Raw genomic sequence first — 19,082 nt, 5'->3', positions numbered from 1 at the left:
GAGGCACATGAAAAGCTGCTCAACATCACTTATTATTAGAGAAATGCAAATCAAAACTACAATGAGGTATCACCTCACACCAGTTAGAATGGCCATCATCAGAAAATCTACAAACAACAAATGCCGGAGAGGGTGTGGAGAAAAGGGAACCCTCTTGCACTGTTGGTGGGAATGTAAATTGATACAGCCACCATGGAGAACAGTATGGAGGTTCCTTAAAAAACTAAAAATAGAATTACCATATGACCCAGCAATCCCACTACTAGGCATATACCCAGAGAAAACCATAATTCAAAAAGACACATGCACCCCAATGTTCATTGAAGCACTACTTACAAGAGCCAGGTCATGGAAGCAACCTAAGTGTCCATCAACAGACGAATGGATAAAGAAGATGTGGTACATATATACAATGGAATATTACTCAGCCATAAAAAGGAACGAAATTGGGTAATTTGTAGAGACATGGATGGATCTAGAGACTGTCATACAGGGTGAAGTAAGTCAGAAAGAGAAAAACAAATATTGTATATTAACACATATATGTGGAATCTAGAAAAATGGTACAGATGAACCGGTTTGCAAGGTAGAAATAGAGACACAGATGTAGAGGGCAAACGTACGAACATCAAGGGGGGAAAGCGGCGGGGTGGTGGTGGTGGTGGTGGTGGTGTGATGAATTGGGAGATTGGGATTGACATGTAGACACTGATGTGTATAAAATTGATGACTAATAAGAACCTGCTGTATAAAAAAAATAAAAATCTAGAGGGGCTACATCCAAGATTCTGAAAGAAACTGGGGATGTGCTTCTCTGACTTCTTCCAAGTACGCAGTCTGATTCATGTGCTGGAGATTGGTTTGTCACCCATGCTAGAGACCAACACCCATCCTCTTCTACTAAGTGGGTTTTCAGATTCTTAAAGAAAAAGGCCGCAGAATATATTACATTATATTCACACAGAAAATATAAGTAAAGCCAAGCCAAATGAATCAGCTTTTTCTAAAACCTCAACTCCAAAAACTCTTTCTTCACAGGAGTTAATATTTCACTTCATGTTGCCAAAAAAAAACAAACTTCCAGCAATGGTATCAGAGAGACTTGGTGTTGGGAAATACTTTCACTGAGGCTGAAGTCTGATCTGGTAGACTCTATTCTCATGTTAACTTCCCCCTTCCATTCCAAGAAACTCATTTGAACATATTTATCACTACAGGGTAGAAACAGTTTGTAAATCCAGGTTAGCTGTGTCTAACATATGCCAGCAGTATTCAAACACAGTTTCAGATGATAGAGTAACTGCCTGGAAACTATTTGGATTATTTTAACATAACTGAACTAAGAGAATCCACGTTACACTTTGGGTGCTTGTTCCTGCAATAAGTAAATGTAACAACTGCTATTTATTAGCTTCTACATAATGCTGGAGTTGTGATGGGCTTCCCTAACTTTTAATCATAAGAGCCCTCAACCAGCTAAGGTCTTTTGCTAACTGTTGATGGTTAGACTTCAAGCTTTGGTAGTGGGTGTATTCTTTTAACCTCAGAAGGGGAGGAGAAAGATGGTAGTTTTGTAAGCTTGGATAGACACTCTAAGCCACAGCTTTGACACACAAGTAAAAGCATGATGCCTATTTAGTTCTAGGGTAACATAGGTGAGCAGATAAGATGTGCATATCTACAGGTGAACTTTTAAAACATATCACCATTTGCATCCCACACACTTTAATCACTGTCTCCCATATTGTTCTAGAACTGTACTGTTCAATATGGTAGCCACTTGTTGCTCTTGAGCACTTGGAATGTGCCTTGTCCAAAATGAAACATACTATACGTGTAAAATACCAGATTTTGAAGGCTCAATATGAAAAAAGAACAATGTAAATATCTCATTAATAATTTCTATATTGATCGTGCTAAAATATTTTTACTTTATTGGGTTAAATAAATGTATTAGATTTTTAAAAATATCATGAAAACATCTTAGAATGGAGAAATTAATCATGAGTACAAAATTACTAATGGTTCCATGGGATGCCTCGAACCTTCTGTGCAAATAGCACAAATTACTGATTCTTACCTTCATAATGTAGTGACACCTGATTTTTTTTTTTTACTAAGTTCGAGTCTTCTCTGCAAACTGTTACATATTTTTAAATTTAACATAAATTAGAATAAATTTTGATAAGCTAATTTTTAAGCATATCACCAAATCTAGATGCCTAGTTTATTGCAAAGAATACTAATACTTATTGATCACCTATATGTGTCAGAGCCTCTAAAAGATGACTTCACAGTGTCTAATTTAACCCCCAAAGCAAGCCTACAGGGCAGATTTTACTATTCTAAATCTGAGTCTCAGAGACATTAAGTGACTTGCAATTGGTTCTTGGTTACCCTACTAGCATATGGCAGAGTGGCTATCCCTACCCCAGGCTGGTATCAATGCCCACACTTTGCTGTTACCCACTATGCCTCTCTTGCAGCTGGGTTAAAAATCCCTGGTACAGACTATACAGGTTCCAAAATCATATACAGTAATGTTATACCAGAAACTTCAAAGAAAATGTTTAGAATGTACTTCTCAAGGGAGGCAGAGGTAACTTCCATTGGGATAGGCTGGAATAAGATTTTTGCCTCCAGATGAAATAATCACCAGTATAAAGGCGATCAAAATACCAAGAATAAAACATCATCGAATTCCATATTTTAAATTTAGTAGCCATTATTGACCTTCAGTTCCAAGACATACATTTAAAATATGTTGATATTAAGGCCAATGATGTTGCCATTTGACATTACTGGCCATTCAAAGGTGAAAATGAATCTTTATTGACAGCAGTTATTCCTGAATTCTCAGAGGCTTGTATGAAATAAAAGTATTGAAAATTTTTAAAGGAGATGATTTCAGAACTTGAGGCAGAAGCAGAAATGATTTCAAGCTTTCAAGATATCGGGGCCTTTTTTTAGATTATGCAATATATTAATACTGCTTCACTAAAGATTAATAGTACATTTGCCACATTATTAAGTTAACAGGTTTCTGTGTCTGTGATTCATGCCGATAATAACTTTATTCCTGTTAACAATAATTCTCACTTGAAATCAGTAACAGAAACTTTCAAGTTGTGCTGAGATCCTTTCAGTCTTAGAGTAGTTCTGCTGCCAGCACTATTTTAAAAACCATCATTCATTTGCCTCTGACTGGGGATACATGCTTAATATTTTGATTGAACTAGGGCAGAACTAGCTAATACTCCCTTCCCTCTTGCCATCTGTACCCAACCAAAACAATCCTGTTTACAGTCCCAAGGGTCAAATTAAAGATTGGAAGATAAATTATCACCAGGACATATTTTATACAGATAGAAAGAATCTCAGTGAAAATGTGGTCCATTCCTGGATTTAGGCAGTTAACATAGCAATAGGCTCATTTTACAACTGGTGGGCTGGTTAGCAGCTGTACTGACTTATGACTCTGCTTCTCCTTATACCTTCTCGAATTGCACAACTGATAATAGAGAAGGAGTTAGTGAAGGTTTCAAACAAGAAGCTGTCATCTGGGTGTTTGAGCCGGGTTGCTCTCCCAGGATGGAGGTAAGGCAGGACTCCTAATGTAGTTCACACACTGTAAGAAAAAATGGAGAATCCACTCCTCAAGGACAAGACTTGGGTTGACTTTCTCGCCAAGCCACTCAGTAGCTTTGTGTGCCTCTGGGAATGAAAGAAATACTCTGTGCTACTAATGATAATGACAAAGATGTGATTATTGCAACACAGCTCATGAACTATAAAAGTGAGGAGATGCCCCTTTTCCTGTGACATTGTACTTTAGTTCTGATGTTGTGACCTAATGAGAGGTTAGGAATACTTGAAGAGACTCCAAGTTAATGTTAGAGTTTTAGTTAGTATTAGGTTTTTTTAAAAAAATGAAGAAATTCTAACACTACCTTGACGGTTTCCAGTGAGGTAGAGGTGTTGTTAGTGTTTTGTTTTTGTTTTCATTTCTGCTACTTTATTGTGCAACTTTTTTCTTGGAGTTCCCTTTTTGGTCCTCTAGTGCCACACAATTAGTTTAAAAGGAGAGTATAGACACAAGTATGTTTTCTCTCCCTTTTCTCGTTTTACTTGGCTTATGTTAAAAACAAGGCCAATCCAGGTAGCCTATAAAGACAGCCTACAACAAGTAATATGTTTCCTCACTGGGTCCCCTCTTAGGGAAAAATCATTCTTACCTATTTCGCCATCAAACTCGATGGTATTTAAAGGATCTAGCCTAGCCCCAAACTATTTTTTAATCCAGGTGAAAATGAAAGTCTTAATACTTTCTACTGGCTTTTGCTTTATTGTTGGGAAAAACAAAAAGCTTATTTGCTTATATGCAAAATTTATTACTTGATTTCTTATGTGTCATCCCAAGCACAAAATTAGGGTCACTTTTACTTTTCCAAGGAAAATTAAGAAGATAGACTAGATGACAAAATATTCGTCCATAAAGAATCAGTAGAACTGTCAATAGACTAGACACAGTTCCTACTCTCCTTTGTCAGTTCATAATCATGACCTTGGAGACCCGGGGAACATCCAGCTCATCTGTCACAGAGTACTGGCAAGGGACAAGAAATCTGCCACAGGACACTTCCTCCAAAGTTACTTTAACCACTGTCTTACTGAATGGCTCTTTCCCCCTTCAAATACAGATTCCTTCAGGATATTATCTGCAGACCATGAATTCCAACCTGAATTTGGGTGGATTTCTTCTGCCAGTTGCAGTAATGAATGTCGTCAGCATCCTACCACTACTACTTTTAGCTCCTTTAATGGAGTATTTCAGCACCTGCCTATTTCCCTCTAAGAGAGATGGCCCATTTCTGTTGGCATGCATTAGTAAGTACAACTTACCATTTCAAGTGAATGGTTTACAACTTTTAAAATAAAAAAACACTGTGCTAGGATCTAAGCTAGCTATATGCTCTGGAGTTGTCTGATTTTGACAAATTGGGAAGAAGGTGAATTTGAGAGTGATTATGTCCAGCTTCTCAAATCTCTACATAGACATCAGTGTCCCATTTTCTTTTCATCCTTTTATGCTTCCTCAGAAGACACACATAAAGACTTGGTGCAACTTCCAATGCCACCAAATGGCCTCTTCTTCTTCAAGTAAAGCAGTCTCTACTCTTAAGTCGATGCTGAGAATGTTCTTAAAAATTAACACAGGTAATGGACCTAAAAAATAATGCTGAGCTACATTTGGGAGGCTTTAACTTCTGAACCAGCAGAAAAATTTATTAAAAGTTAGTCGTATTCACAGCTTTAATATAGTACTTCTTCCAATAGTAAAGTGTAAAACAGTAATTTTCAAACATTTTTTCCAGCTTTATTGAGATATAATTGACATACTGTATAAGTTTAAGGTGCACAGTGTCATGAATTGATGCAAGTCTATACTGCAAAATATTTATCACAATAAGGTTAGTTAACACATCCATTACCTCAAATAATTACAGCCTTGCTGTTGTTATGGTCCACTCCTATTTTTAAAAATTATTTTATTTTATTTATTTTTGGCTACATTGGGTTTTCATTGCTGCGCGTGGGCTTTCTCTAGTTGCAGCGAGCGGGGGCTACTCTTCGTTGCTGTACGCGGGCTTCTCATTGCGGTGGCTTCTCTTGTTGTGGAGCACGGGCTCTAGGAGCGCGGGCCTCAGTAGTTGTGGCACATGGGCTTAGTTGCTCCGCAGCACGCGGGATCTTCCTGGACCAGGGATCAAACCCCTGTCCCCTGCATTGGCAGGCGGATTCTTTGGTCTACTCCCATTTTTTTAAGTGAAAAAAAATGTAGGACTTCTTACTCAGAACACAACCAATAGACTGTAAAATAAAATTTCTGCCAATGAAATGGGAGAGGAGGAGCATTCTGGTCACACTCTCCTCTGCCTCGCTGTGGTCCCTCAGGTGCTGCCGTGGAACAAGACGACAAACGATGGTACAGGAAAACCAGGCTCAATCTAACGACCAGAAATGGAGGTCTCAGCCCCTGCTCTGCTACTGAGCTGCTCCTGAGTGAATTGGAAAAGCCACTTAACCTTTCTTGTCTTCTAGTTCACTTATTTTTTTTATTGAGGGGCATGCCTGAGATAAATATTGGGTCCCTTTGTTCTGTAAGACTTTTGAAATCATTCAGGGTGACATCAGTACCTGGAGCCCAATTGGGACACAGAGTGAAAGCTCTATAAATGTTAACTAATATTGAGTCATCATTTGCAAGGGGCAGGTCTCATTGTTTGGTGAGTATAAACACAAAACAAAGGGAGTTTGAAACGCTTAAGAAATAGCATGGGGCTTCCCTGGTGGCGCAGTGGTTGAGAGTCCGCCTGCCGATGCAGGGGACACGGGTTCGTGCCCCGGTCCGGGAAGATCCCACATGCCGCGGAGCAGCTGGGCCAGTGAGCCATGGCCGCTGAGCCTGCGCGTCCGGAGCCTGTGCTCCGCAACAGGAGAGGCCACAACAGTGAGAGGCCCGCGTACCGAAAAAAAAAAAAAAAAGAAATAGCATGCAATGGCAACTTTATGTCTTATCATCTACTTGAGAAATAACTTCATTGAAATAGCCAAGGTCAAGCAACTGATTCTTTTCTCTTGGCTAACCAGTTGTTCTTCTTAGTTCCTCCTTTGTAGAGATCTGTGAAGACCAAGCAGTCTTCTAGTAACCCATTATTATATATTTTGCTGTTCCTCTGTTTATAAATTAAATTTTAGGGTATGTGCCTCCTATTTACCAAAGCCATCAACAAGATCACATCACAAAGTAGATTTGTTTTTGGAAAGAACTCAAGTGACTAAACTCTCCCTAGTTTATTTTATCTTCAACTGTAGAGGTCTTTAGTGCATATTCTGTTTTGATTTATTCCATAAGCCAGTAACCCTGACATTCTTTATTGTCATAGGTTTAGGCAAACTATAAATCTTAATAGGTTTTGACAGTCCTTAAATCTTAAAAAGTGCTTTTTTTTGTCTGCCAGTGAAATCCAAAACAGTATTAGTGAATGCCCGACACTATTTGAGGATACAAAAGAAAAGACATCGTACCTACCCACAGCAAGTGTACTATTAATATATTGAATGCAGAAGAAAATGGGGGTAAATTTACATTGCAAAATACCAGACACTTTGGCAGTCCTTTACAGAATCATGAAAATTGAGTCTATGCTTCCAAATTATGCTTTAGTACTAAAAAATTTTTTTAATTGGGCTACTTTAGAGAAATATGGTATACAACATGACTGAAAGAACTACTTTAAAAATCCTTCCTGGGGGCTTCCCTGGTGGCGCAGTGGTTGAGAGTCCGCCTGCCGATGCAGGGGACACGGGTTCGTGCCCCGGTCCGGGACGATCCCACATGCCGCGGAGCGGCTGGGCCAGTGAGCCATGGCCGCTGAGCCTGCGCGTCTGGAGCCTGTGCTCCGCAGGGGGAGAGGCCACAACAGTGAGAGGCCTGTGTACCGCCAAAAAAAAAAAAAAAAATCCTTCCTGGGAATTCCCTGGCAGTTCAGTGGTTAGGACTCCACACTTTCACTGCTGACCAGGCGAGGGCTCAGATTCAATCCCTGGTTGGAGAACTAAGATCCCAAAAGCAATGCTGTGCAGCCCAAAAAAAAAAAAAATCCTGAGAATAAGAAATCTTAAATTCACTTGAAATATGAGCAACTTTCTCTTGGACAATTCTCCACTCTTGCATATTTGAAATCATGTCTATTCTTAAAGAAGTGTGTGTGTGCTTTTCTGGATAGAGGAAAGTTAGACAAGAGTTATCTAACATATTGTTTGATGTTAATGAACTAAATATTCCCTATGAAGAGTGGGCAGGAAAAAGAAAGAAACTAGATTCATCTAAAAAAACTGAGCTATATTCTTCTGTATACAGAATACTGAATTCAGTTGTTTCTAAGCCAGACTCCATTCATTTGTTCATTTACATACTTGTTCACTTATTTGCATAATATTTTGCTATGGGAATATAAAGAGGTATGCATCTTTTTAACTAAATGTTTGCTTAAGTTTTCCATATTCTGCTTGTGATTATGGAAGATGAATAAGTTTTATCAGGACATATAAACATAAACCTAGGCTACTTTTTGATAGTAATTTACATAACTGAATTAATCTAACATTAAAATTTACTTTCACTTTGAACCCAAGTACCTTGAAAATTGAGTGAAGTATATAAGTATATAAATTATGAACATACAAATATTTATGAATTCCGAATTGGAACCTAGGCACCTTCATATACATACCCCACTTAACTTCACGATAATTCATCATTTACTAGGTCAAGGGTCTCAAAGATAATGTCTTATTTGAATTCAGACCTTCTAATTCTAAGCCCATTGCATCATCACCATCAACATCATCATTATCGTTATTCCACTTACCAGCCATACATAGTTCTTAGATTATAGAAGTTATCAGTGTTAATTTGGAATCCTGACTGCGATTTCCAATTAAGGCTACGAAGTGAATGAAAAATTTTGTCATCACAATGAGTAGTTGCTCCTGGAGTCCCCCGCTCCCTTTCACATTCAGTCATTCCCCATCATGTTTAAGGAGGCAGATGGTATAGACAATGACGATGCCTAGTGTTTGACATGGATAATCACAGCCCCGGCCAAGAGTGAGGGATAGAGAAATCTCATTCAGTTGGTCAAACTAGAAATTTAATAAAGGGAAAAAAATGAGCTCACTTTCCTTCATCTAGCTCATAAACAGTGCAACGAAAAGAGGAGTGTCTTATTCAAGATAGGACATTCTTGAGTTTATCAGCTAAAGAAAACAACAAGTGTACCAAAGTACCAACAATAAAAAAATCTCCAAACCTTCCAGAATTGTGAAAGGCAAAGGTTTGGTACGCTCAGAGTGTTTCATCAAGACTGTATTTTCCTAACGTTACATGTGACAGATTTGTCTGTTTAAAAGTCAATCTTAGTACACTAAAAATCTAGAATCAGTGATATTGTGATTTATCCTCTGTCATCGTTGGATATCCTTTGTTTTAGCCTTTTTCGGTTCAAAAATGTTTACACCATGAGTATCTCCTTTCCTTACCATTAACTAAAGCCCTGCAGTATGTGGCGTTTAGTAGCTAGCGCTGACACACACAAGTATTGATCTGACTAAAATTAGCCTAATTAAGATTGTTATTAAGCCTTATACAAAGCAGACGTGTACAACACAGCAGGTAGCAATTATCTGGGCTTTTAAGTAGCATTGATATTGAAATGCAGATGAAGTATATTCAAATATCTGCCAGACCTTCCTCTTTAAAATAAAACTTGAAAATTCAAATTCTAACTTAAAGTCTTTTATGATATAGGTACAGCGAAGGTGTTGTTTCCTTCTTGTATAACCATTAACTTCTACTAGTCCTAATAATTGGCAGTGATATAAAATTTCTTGTTGGTTGGAATCAAAATGCTTGATAAATTAAAAACCAAGTCAGAGATCCAATCACCTTCATTGAAAGTAGGATTATTTCATCAAAACTACTTTTTCTCTATTATAGTTTTTAGAACTGTGACATTTTTCCAAGAAACATCACAGTGTATACCCATCGCAAAATACCTGGCAAGAGGAAGTATATAAACACTAAAAGAAGTAACATGCAAATATCTAGCCTGAATAACTCGTTCATTCGGTTGTTCACGTGTTTAATAAAAGCACGTTAATGTTCTCAGGTTCTTACTTTTAAAGTTGACATGAACACTGGAATTAAATTTGAGGCGATCATCTAGTAAACCATCTGAAGCAATAGTTTATACCTTACAGATACACTTGTATAACTGATCTCCATGTAAATGAGTTACCTGTTCCAGGTTCAGAAGGTTAAACACAAACTGAAGCCGAATCTCCTGAAATGAGTTTCGAGTGGTCTAAAGAGAAACGAAAGACAGAATATGGATAGCTCAATTCAAATACAGGAACATACCACTAGTAGGAGAAACAATAAAGCCAAAAACGTATGCCATTCTAATAGTGGGTGAGAAGGATCTTCCACAAAGGCAGCAGACGTGTATGATGATAAAATCACAGCTGTCTCTATAAGAGTGTTTTATGGACACCAGTATATTCTTACATTAGCTAATTTCATATTCTCAGAATTTTCCAAAATCATGGATCCAAGGGCAATTTCTCAAGGACTCAGTAGAGTTCCATACTTCCTGTTGTGTTACACATCAGAGACTCATACATCAAACTACACATAAAAAAACCCATAGTTTTCTCAGTGAGGTAAATTTAACCAATAATGGAAGAATCTTAACATATCTATATTGTAGTATTAGATTCTGCTTCAATAGGAAATGGCAAGTACAACCGAAATGTTTGAATAAATTCTGACTTTTAAAAATTTCGTTGTGGTCTAGTTTGGAAAATTATTACATGGTGGGATAATAGAACAAACTATAAGAGCTTTAAGACTTTTATAGACCTGTCTACAATCACACAGCCAATATTAAAACATACATTATTTATCTGAATATAATATCTCCTTTGGAACCATGTGCTTTATCTTGTAAATACAGATCTGCTAGAGGTGTAAAATGTGTACATTCTGATAAACTGCACTCTGCTTTGGACGAGTTATGATCTAATAGAAGTTAGGAATAAAAATGGAGCAGATTAAATTTAGGTTGGAATCCAACTTTGTTATGAATTTTTAAAAAGCCATTTTTCACTTGCACCAGAGTGCAGCAGCAAATAAAAAGCAAATGTAGTTACCTAGATGCTTCAGGTAAAATACACTTTGCCCTAAAATATCTAGGTAAATGAGTTAAATATTTGTGCTTTGCTTGAAACTGGAGAACTATCTTTCATTGGGCTTTCCTAGACCAGGTCTCAGAGTGCTCTATGCTAGAGAAGTTTAATGTGTGTAGAAATCTTCTTGGATCTTGTTGAATGCAGATCTGATTCAGTCTTTCTAGGATGAAGCTTGAGATTCTGTATGTCTAGCAAGCTTCCAGGTGATCCCTAAGCTGTTGATCAGGGACTATACTTTGAGTTTCAAGGACAGAGCAAGAGGCCAAGAGACTTCTGTCTCACATTTCATGCCTGTGTACAGGAAACAGAGGCCCAGGTAAAAATGCCACAATTCCGCATCAAGTCAGAGCTAAAATTCATCAGTAAGCCATAAAACCTGATGCCTAAACCAAGGTTTGGCCAACCGCTATACTCATGGGCCAAATCTGGCCCCAACTGCCCTAGCAAACTGCTTTACATATAGCGGTAACAGAGTAAATATTAAATTGAATTGACATTTCAGGTCTCTTTCTGGTGAGTCTTAATGTGCCAAGTAATCTAGATAAATCCTGTGATGAATTTTATCTTAAAGGTAGATAATATTAAAATTCCTTTTTTAAATATGAACTGTTAACAGAACCAAAATCTCTACTTCATTATGAATGGGCCTTCGTGGAACCTGATTTAAAGTAATAATAAATTTTAAAATTCCTCAAATTTTCTGTTCTTCAGATTTCCTCCCTTTTTACACCTTCTATTTCTTGAGGTCTCAGTAAAGAGCAGATTTTATGGATACATTTAAATGCTGAGGTACAATCAAAAAATTTACCTACCAGTTTCTCTATCAACCAAAACAAACACTAAGCTATTTAAACATTAGATTGATTTTTCTGAATTTAAAGCTTTGCCTTATCTGAAATTTTATGCAAGTTAGCGAAAGGTGACTATCTCTAAATTTCAAGTAAATTCCATCAAGCTAAAGTTTGCCTCTGCTCTAACAATGGGATTAAGTCCAGTAATAGGAATGATAAATTGAGAAATGGAATGGTTGCAGTAGATATAAACTGTACCAAAATTGTAACAAAATCTCTACTCATTTTCAACCAAAAATTCCTAGATAATTCCTTAAAAGTAAAAGAGAAAAGCTGAACCACTATCTGAATAATTGCTTCCATTTATATCTGTTTCCTAGTTAATTCACCTTTAATATTTTTTTCCTAAGCCAAAGTTTCTAGTCTTCAATTCTGTAATAGCTGCTTTACTTTTTCTGAAAAGATTAGAGAAATGTCAGAAAACTGAGGACTGATGATGCTTACAGGTTATTTCAAAACTGTTTTTCCATAATAATTAAAATCTTATAAAGAGATCATTTTATTTAAAATTTTCCCAAATCATTTTTGATTCAGATATATCTAAAAAAGTTATCAGAATAATATAACTTATCTGAGGATAAAAGTTCAAAACCATTGCTTTAGCTTCAATAATAATTGCTACTAATTGCTACCAGGAACCGTTACAATAATAGCTGTACATTGTCTTTAAATCTCATAGCCATCCTACAAAGTAAGTGTCTTTAACCCCATCTTAGAGCTGAGGAAAGAGATAATGAGGTTAAATAACTGAGGCCATGTAACCGGTAAGTCAGGAAATAGGGAACTAATGTAGCCATTTCTGAGAGACCAGAGCCTGAGCACAGGAAAATCACACAGCACAGTTAGCTGGCATCTGGATATCCTTGGAACATCAGCAAAAACAACAGATGTTGAGGATACATCCTCTACAGTCCATGTGTAAGAAATGCTATAGCCTATTACACTGATTTGCGGGCTCTTTAAAATTTTTTTTTCTTTTTCACTTTTTCTTCAGTTGCTGGCAATCTTTCTGCTGCATTGTCTGTGATGGTAGCTGGCTTCTTTGAAATACACAGAAAGCACTTCCATCCAGTCGAGCAGTCTCTTTCAGGCAAAGTTGCCACCATTTCCTCCATGCCCTGTTTCCACCTGGTTCTTCAATACATTTTACTTGGAGTGGCTGAAACTCTGGTCAACCCAGCCTGTGAGTAACAATTTTTTCACCACCTGTTAGAACATACTGAGTCTTCACACAGAACACATCACCTCAAGCAGCTGGAGATCTAGTCCCACCCTGGAGATTTCCCACAATGCTTCAGAACAAGCCTATGCATCACCCTCATTTTTAATTACTCTTTCTTCCTTTACTACATACAAACTATCATTAATTCTACCTGAATATAGATAGAATGGAACGTAAGATTTACTAACTTGGTTAAAGGCAGTGATCATTTGGTCAGATACACGACAGGAGGAAAAAACTTTGCTAAAATCTAGAAGACACCGCTGACATATGCAGATGCAAACTCTCCTCTTCTCCCTTCCCTCTTCCCACCCCGCTCCCTCTCATTCATAGGTAAACTCACATATATACTCCCTCCAAGAATGACATTTCTAATGTACTTTCAGAGTATATAAGTATGCAAAGCAATGAAAATTTGAGTCAATTTTCCAGACAACTCAATGTCTTTAAATTAAATTACACTAAATTAAGTGGGATCACTAGTGTTTCATAAGACAGGTTCAAAGTAACTTTATTAAAAATCAAGCGTTTTCTGGCATATCTAGATGGCTGATATTAATTAAACTAGCCACTTTAAAATTCATCAAAATATTTCTGTGACTTCTTGCACAGAAATGTGTGTGTGTGTGTGTGAGTGTATGTGTGTATTTATCAGTGTGATCTATTGCATCCTATATTTCTATCTTCCTTATTGTTCCCTGTATGGGGAATCCTGATTGTAACTCAAGCACCAATTATACTTTACCAAGATTATTTTTATAACTTCCTAACTCTTCCTACCTTTAACATCTCTCCTGTTCTAGCTACTCAATTCACAACCTTTTGAGTAATTATCCTAAATGACAATTCTACCATTTCCCTTGTTTAAAATCTTCAATGATTCTATTATCTTCAGTTATTCTTAAATTCCTTAAAGAAATATATATTTTATATATACATACATGCACACATACACATACATATATATGATACTGAAGCAGTTCTTTGAAAAAAGTCAAAATAAAATTGTGTCATTACAGTCATATATATGTTAGACTTCTTTTTTATAATTTTAAATCATTTCATTCCACATGAAATAAAAGGTTTTATGAGATTCTAAAATGTGGCTATCACTGTTTAACACTACAAGGAATACAACAGAAGTATAAAAGAATGCCACCACACAAATATTTGTGACTTCCCTGATGTTTCCAGAAAATTGTTGGACGTAGTCAGCCAGAATTTTATAGGTTAGATGTGAAGAAAGCTAATGTATGAAGGTGATGAGTGAATACAGTCAGGAAATGCCCAGTCAGCTAAGCAATTGTGGTTCAACACACAAAAGCCAGAGAGGCACTTACACACATAGACTTCAAAAGGCAGATCATGTAGGATAAATCATTTAGTCCACCCATCCCTGATTTACCCATCTGGAAACTGAGGTCAAACTAAGTCAACTGACTTATCCTCTATAGAGCTCATGGGGTAGGGACCAGAGACTTTGTTTTGATTTACAGCTTTGTCACTTACTACATGTGTGACCTTAAAAATGCATTTAACCACTAAGCTTCACCTTTTAGATCTTTAAAATGGAAATAATTATAATCCTTCCTTATATCACAGCATCAGTGTAACAGTCAATGGGAATGAAGCCTACTTCTTGAGAATTAAATGACGTAAAATGTGAAAGGGTGTTTGGAACTGTAAAATCAAGAATCACTCTTCTGGAAGGCAGTACAGCATAGCCGTTAATATCCATGGTCTTAAAGTCAGGCAGATCTGAATTCAAACCCACTTCAGCCACTGACTGGTTGTGTGACCTTGGCAAAATTATTCTGCATTTCTGAGCCTTTCTCATCATCTATAAAATGGGGAAGGGATATTGTAAGGACTAAGTGAAATATTTCACGTAAAGGAAAAAAGCAGAGTGTCGAATATATAGACAGCACTCAGTATTAGCAGCAGTAATGTATGCTGTTATTTTTGTTACTATCTTTCACATAAATTAATAGTCCAAGACTCAGGGCTCAAGCACAGATGTCCGGCTCATAACTCTTTCTACCACACCTACCACAATGTGAGCACCAGGAGACTTGGCAGTGTGGGCAGAATCGTGTCTTTCTCACCAGTCGTCCTAGGTCCCTTTTTTCTCCTTACTTCTCACCTCCAATCCAACAGCAAGTCTTTGTCTTTACTCTGAAATATAATCTAAATCTGGCCCTGTCTCCAAATGAATTGATCTATGAAACACAAACAGACTCAGAGGCCTAGAGAACAGATTTGTGGTTGCCAGAGGGGAGGGGGTGGGGGAGGGAAGGACTGGAAGTTTGGGGTTAGCAGATGTAAATTATTACATATAGGATGGATAAACAACAAGGTCCTACTATATAGCACAGGCAACTATATTCAATATCCTGAGATAAACCATAATGGAAAAAAAACCATTAAGCAATGTCTTTATATGTATAACTGAATAAACTTTGCTGTATGGCAGAAATTAATACAACATTGTAAATCAACTGTACTTCACTAAAAATAAAACTTTTTTTTTTTTAAAACATCTTTATTGGGGTATAATTGCTTTACAGTGGTGTGTTAGTTTCTGCTTTATAACAAAGTGAATCAGTTATACATATACGTATGTTCCCATATGTCTTCCCTCTTGCGTCTCCCTCCCTCCCACTCTCCCTATCCCACCCCTCCAGGCTGTCACAAAGCACCGAGCTAATATCCCTGTGCCTTGCGGCTGCTTCCCCCTAGCTATCTACCTTACTACGTTTGTTAGTGTGTATATGTCCATGACTCCCTCTAGCCCTGTCAAAGCTCACCCTTCCCCCTCCCCATATCCTCAAGTCCGTTCTCCAGTAGGTCTGCGTCTTTATTCCTGTCTTACCCCTAGGTTCTTCATGACATTAAAAATAAAACTTTTAAAAATGAAAAAATGACAAATAAATCTGGCTCTGTCTCACTGTGTCCTTTGCTATCCACCTGGTCTCTAATCCCAATTCCTTTTGGTTTTTTTTCTTTTGGCCATGCTACAAGGCATGCAAGTTCTTTCCCAACCAGGGATTGAACCCTTGCCCCCTGCATTGGGAGCATGCGGTCTTAACCACTGGACCGCCAGGGAAGTCCTCTAATCTCAATTCTTTCTGAGCCTCCTAACTTGTCCCCCTGCTTCCTCTCCTGCCTGAGTCCATTCTCTTAACAGCTATCCTGCTCTTTCTAAAACATCAGTCCTGTCGTTCCCCTGCTTAAAATTCCACAATAGGGATTTGGAGATAAATTTCTTAAATGGTGAGTAAGACTCCACATGATTCAGCCTCCGTGTACTGCTCCAACCACATTCTATAACATTCTTTCCCCTGACTGCTTCACTAGAAATTTGATGATCTTCATTCTGTGTTTCTAAGGTGTCAAACTTATTTTTGCCCCAAGGCCTTTGAACTTCTTCTGTCTAGAATCTCTTTTCTTTCCTCTTCAAGCAGCTGGCTTCTCCTCATTATTGAGTTTTCTCAAAGATCATCTCGTCAGAGAGGATTCCTTGGTCATCCCATCATCTTCCAGTCCATTACCCTGTTCCACCTTTTTTAAAATAACACTTGTGAGAATCAAAAATTTTCTTATTTATAAGTGTATGTTTATTGCCTGCCTCTCACCATGAGAATGTACAGTCTTGAAGTACATTTTCTGATCTTTCTTTTTCATCTCTGTATTCTTCTGTGTTCTGAAAAGTACACATATATGGTAGGTGATAAATAAGTATATTTTATATACTAGATTGAATAAACTAATGAATGGATGAACTCTATAGCCATTTCTATTTGAGTATAATAAAAATATATTATTCAAATTACTGACAGTGTCCTACATTGTTAGCACTGAGAAAGCAAGCACAGTGGATCACTTCCCAAATTTCAGTGGACATTTTTTACCCCGCTAAGTCATGGTGGACATTGAAGATGATCCGCAAGAAAAAAAAAAAAAAAGAAAACACTTCAAATTACGTCTTAATCATGGCAGTGTATACCCCAGCTATCTCATAACTTGTTTTTGTTTATTCAAATAATACTGTGTGGGTGTCTACAATATACCTGACACTGCTCTAGGAACTTAAGACACATCAGCTTAAAAAAAAGAAAGAAAATATTTCTGCCATTGTAGGACTTATATTCTACCAAGGGGAGAAAGGTAATACACAATAAATGTAATAAATAAATCACAGAGCATGTTAGAAGTTGATGAGTGCTAAAGAAGAAAAGATAGAAAAGTATAAGGGGAATCAGAAATGCCAAGTAGGGAGAGAACAGGTTGCAGCATTAAGAGATTGGTCAGGATAGACCCCAGTGAGAGGTGACATTTGAGCAGAGACTTGAAAGAGTTGAGAGAGTCATCCACATGGATATATGTAAAGAATATCATTGCTGGAAAAGCAGTCAGTAAATGCAAAGATGGGAGGTGTGTCTGGCAAGAAAGTGCAAGGAGTCTCATGCAGTTGGAGGAGTGAGGAAGAGAGAAACTGGTAAGAGATGAGTAAAAGTGGCCATTGTAAAGACTACAACTTGGGGCTTCCCTGCTGGTGCAGTGGTTGAGAGTCCGCCTGCCGATGCAGGGGACACGGGTTCGTGTCCGGGTCCGGGACGATCCCACATGCCGCGGAGCGGCTGGGCCCGTGAACCATGGCCGCTGAGCCTGTGCGTCCGGAGCCTGTGCTCCGCAACGGGAGAGGCCACATCAGTGAGAGGCCCGCGTACCGCAAAAAAAAAAAAAAAAAAGACTACAACTTGGGCTCTGAGTGACATGGGAAAAGGAGTGACATGATATTACTCACACTTAAAAAAAAAAGAAAAACCCTCTCTCTGCTGTAGAGAATATACTATAGTGAGGAAAAGGATAGATACATGGAGGTAATAATCTAAGGAAGACAAATGAGTGTCTCAGAACAGGAAGAAGCAGTATAGGTAGTGAGAAATAGTCAAAGTTTAGTCATATTTGAAGACAGACCACTAGAGTGAAAGAGGGGAGTTAGCGATGACATCAAAGTTGTTGACCTGAGCAATTGGAAGGATGGAGTTGACATCTACAGAGAGATAACAGGCTACCGGTGCAGCAAGCCTTGAGGAGAAGATCACGAGTTTCATGTTGGACATGTTGAGGATGAGCTGTCAAACAGAGATATCAAAAAGGGCATTGGATATCCAAGCCTATGATTTGGTACTGAAGTAGGGGACAGATGCAATTTGACAGTCATAAGCATTTCAGTGGTATTTAAAGTAATGGGACTAGTTGAGATCACCAAGGGAGTCAGGGTACATAGGAAGTCGGTGTAGACAGAGAAGAGGATTCAAGAACTGAGAGCCCTGAGGCACTCCATTATGAAGACATTCAGGAGATGAGAAATTTGCAAAGGAGATAGAAAAGAACCTGAGAAAAGAAGAAAACCAAGAATGCAACATCTTAAAAGTCAAATGAAGAAAAGGTATCCAGGAGGAGGGAATGATCAACTGTGTCAAATGCTGATGGATCAAACAAGCTGAGGACTGAGAATTGACTATTGAATTAAACAATCTATGGGCTATGGGTGATTTTGGCAAGAGTTTTTTGTATGCCCAGAATGGGAACGTTCAAAAGCCTGACCAGAATAAGTTTAAGGGATAACGGGACAAGAAGAATTGGAGACGATTCATTTGAAAAACTTTGCTACAAAGGGAAACAGGGGAATGAAACAGTAGCTGACAAGGAATGGGGTTAAGAAAGGGTTTTTTATTTGCATTGCTTTTAAGGAAGAAAAATGATGGCATCACAGATTATTCTGGTGGGAATGATTCAACAAAGAGGGAAAGTTGATGGTGTCAGGAAAATACAGGTTGAGAATCTGGCTTACACAGTAGCAAGCATAGTTCATCAATGGGGACAGTTTGGAAGTCAGAGTGTGTAGATGCAGAAACTCATGGTGTGGAGATTCTATGGAAATCCTCTTCCAGCTAATTCGATATCTTTAGTGAAGTAGGATGCCAAGCCATGAGCTGAGGATGGAGGAGGACATCTTGGGGGTTGGCAGAGAGGGGAAAGGCGTGTCGTCGTTGTCTAGAACAATGGGGAGTGAAGGAACCAGGGAGATAATATAGAAGTTACCATGGAGCATAAGGAGGCCATTTGAGGTTTGTGGGCAGGAATTTAAAATGGGTTGGTCAACGGAGTTATAAGATTTTCTCCAG

General features: G+C 38.0%; 2 protein-coding genes across 7 annotated transcripts in view; one reads left to right on the top strand and one right to left on the bottom strand.

The window, feature by feature from the left end:
- DERA (deoxyribose-phosphate aldolase) overlaps positions 1 to 19,082 on the bottom strand; it is a 361,861-nt gene that overhangs the window by 28,962 nt on the left and 313,817 nt on the right. For 4 of the 6 annotated variants that reach the window (XR_003791049.1, XR_003791053.1, XR_003791052.1 and 1 more), the window contains one exon: positions 12,631 to 12,847. The gene's annotated coding sequence lies outside the window, so the exon portion shown is untranslated. Of the gene's footprint in view, positions 1 to 8,435; positions 8,511 to 9,863; positions 9,930 to 12,630; positions 12,848 to 16,523; positions 16,592 to 19,082 lie in introns of those variants that run through there. The other 2 variants (XR_003791050.1, XR_003791051.1) reach the window with 2 other exon arrangements.
- Positions 1 to 19,082, top strand: part of SLC15A5 (solute carrier family 15 member 5) — a 90,156-nt gene that overhangs the window by 38,675 nt on the left and 32,399 nt on the right. Inside the window, exons 5-6 of the mRNA XM_029204888.1 lie at positions 4,701 to 4,887; positions 12,661 to 12,849. Coding sequence (XP_029060721.1) covers positions 4,701 to 4,887; positions 12,661 to 12,849 — 376 coding nt within the window. The remainder of the gene's footprint in view (positions 1 to 4,700; positions 4,888 to 12,660; positions 12,850 to 19,082) is intronic.

Source organism: Monodon monoceros, unplaced genomic scaffold (assembly GCF_005190385.1).
Source record: "Monodon monoceros isolate NGI ecotype Baffin Bay Population unplaced genomic scaffold, NGI_Narwhal_1 Super_Scaffold_6, whole genome shotgun sequence".
NCBI lineage: Eukaryota > Metazoa > Chordata > Mammalia > Artiodactyla > Monodontidae > Monodon > Monodon monoceros.
This window is presented reverse-complemented; position numbering and strand designations above follow the sequence as displayed.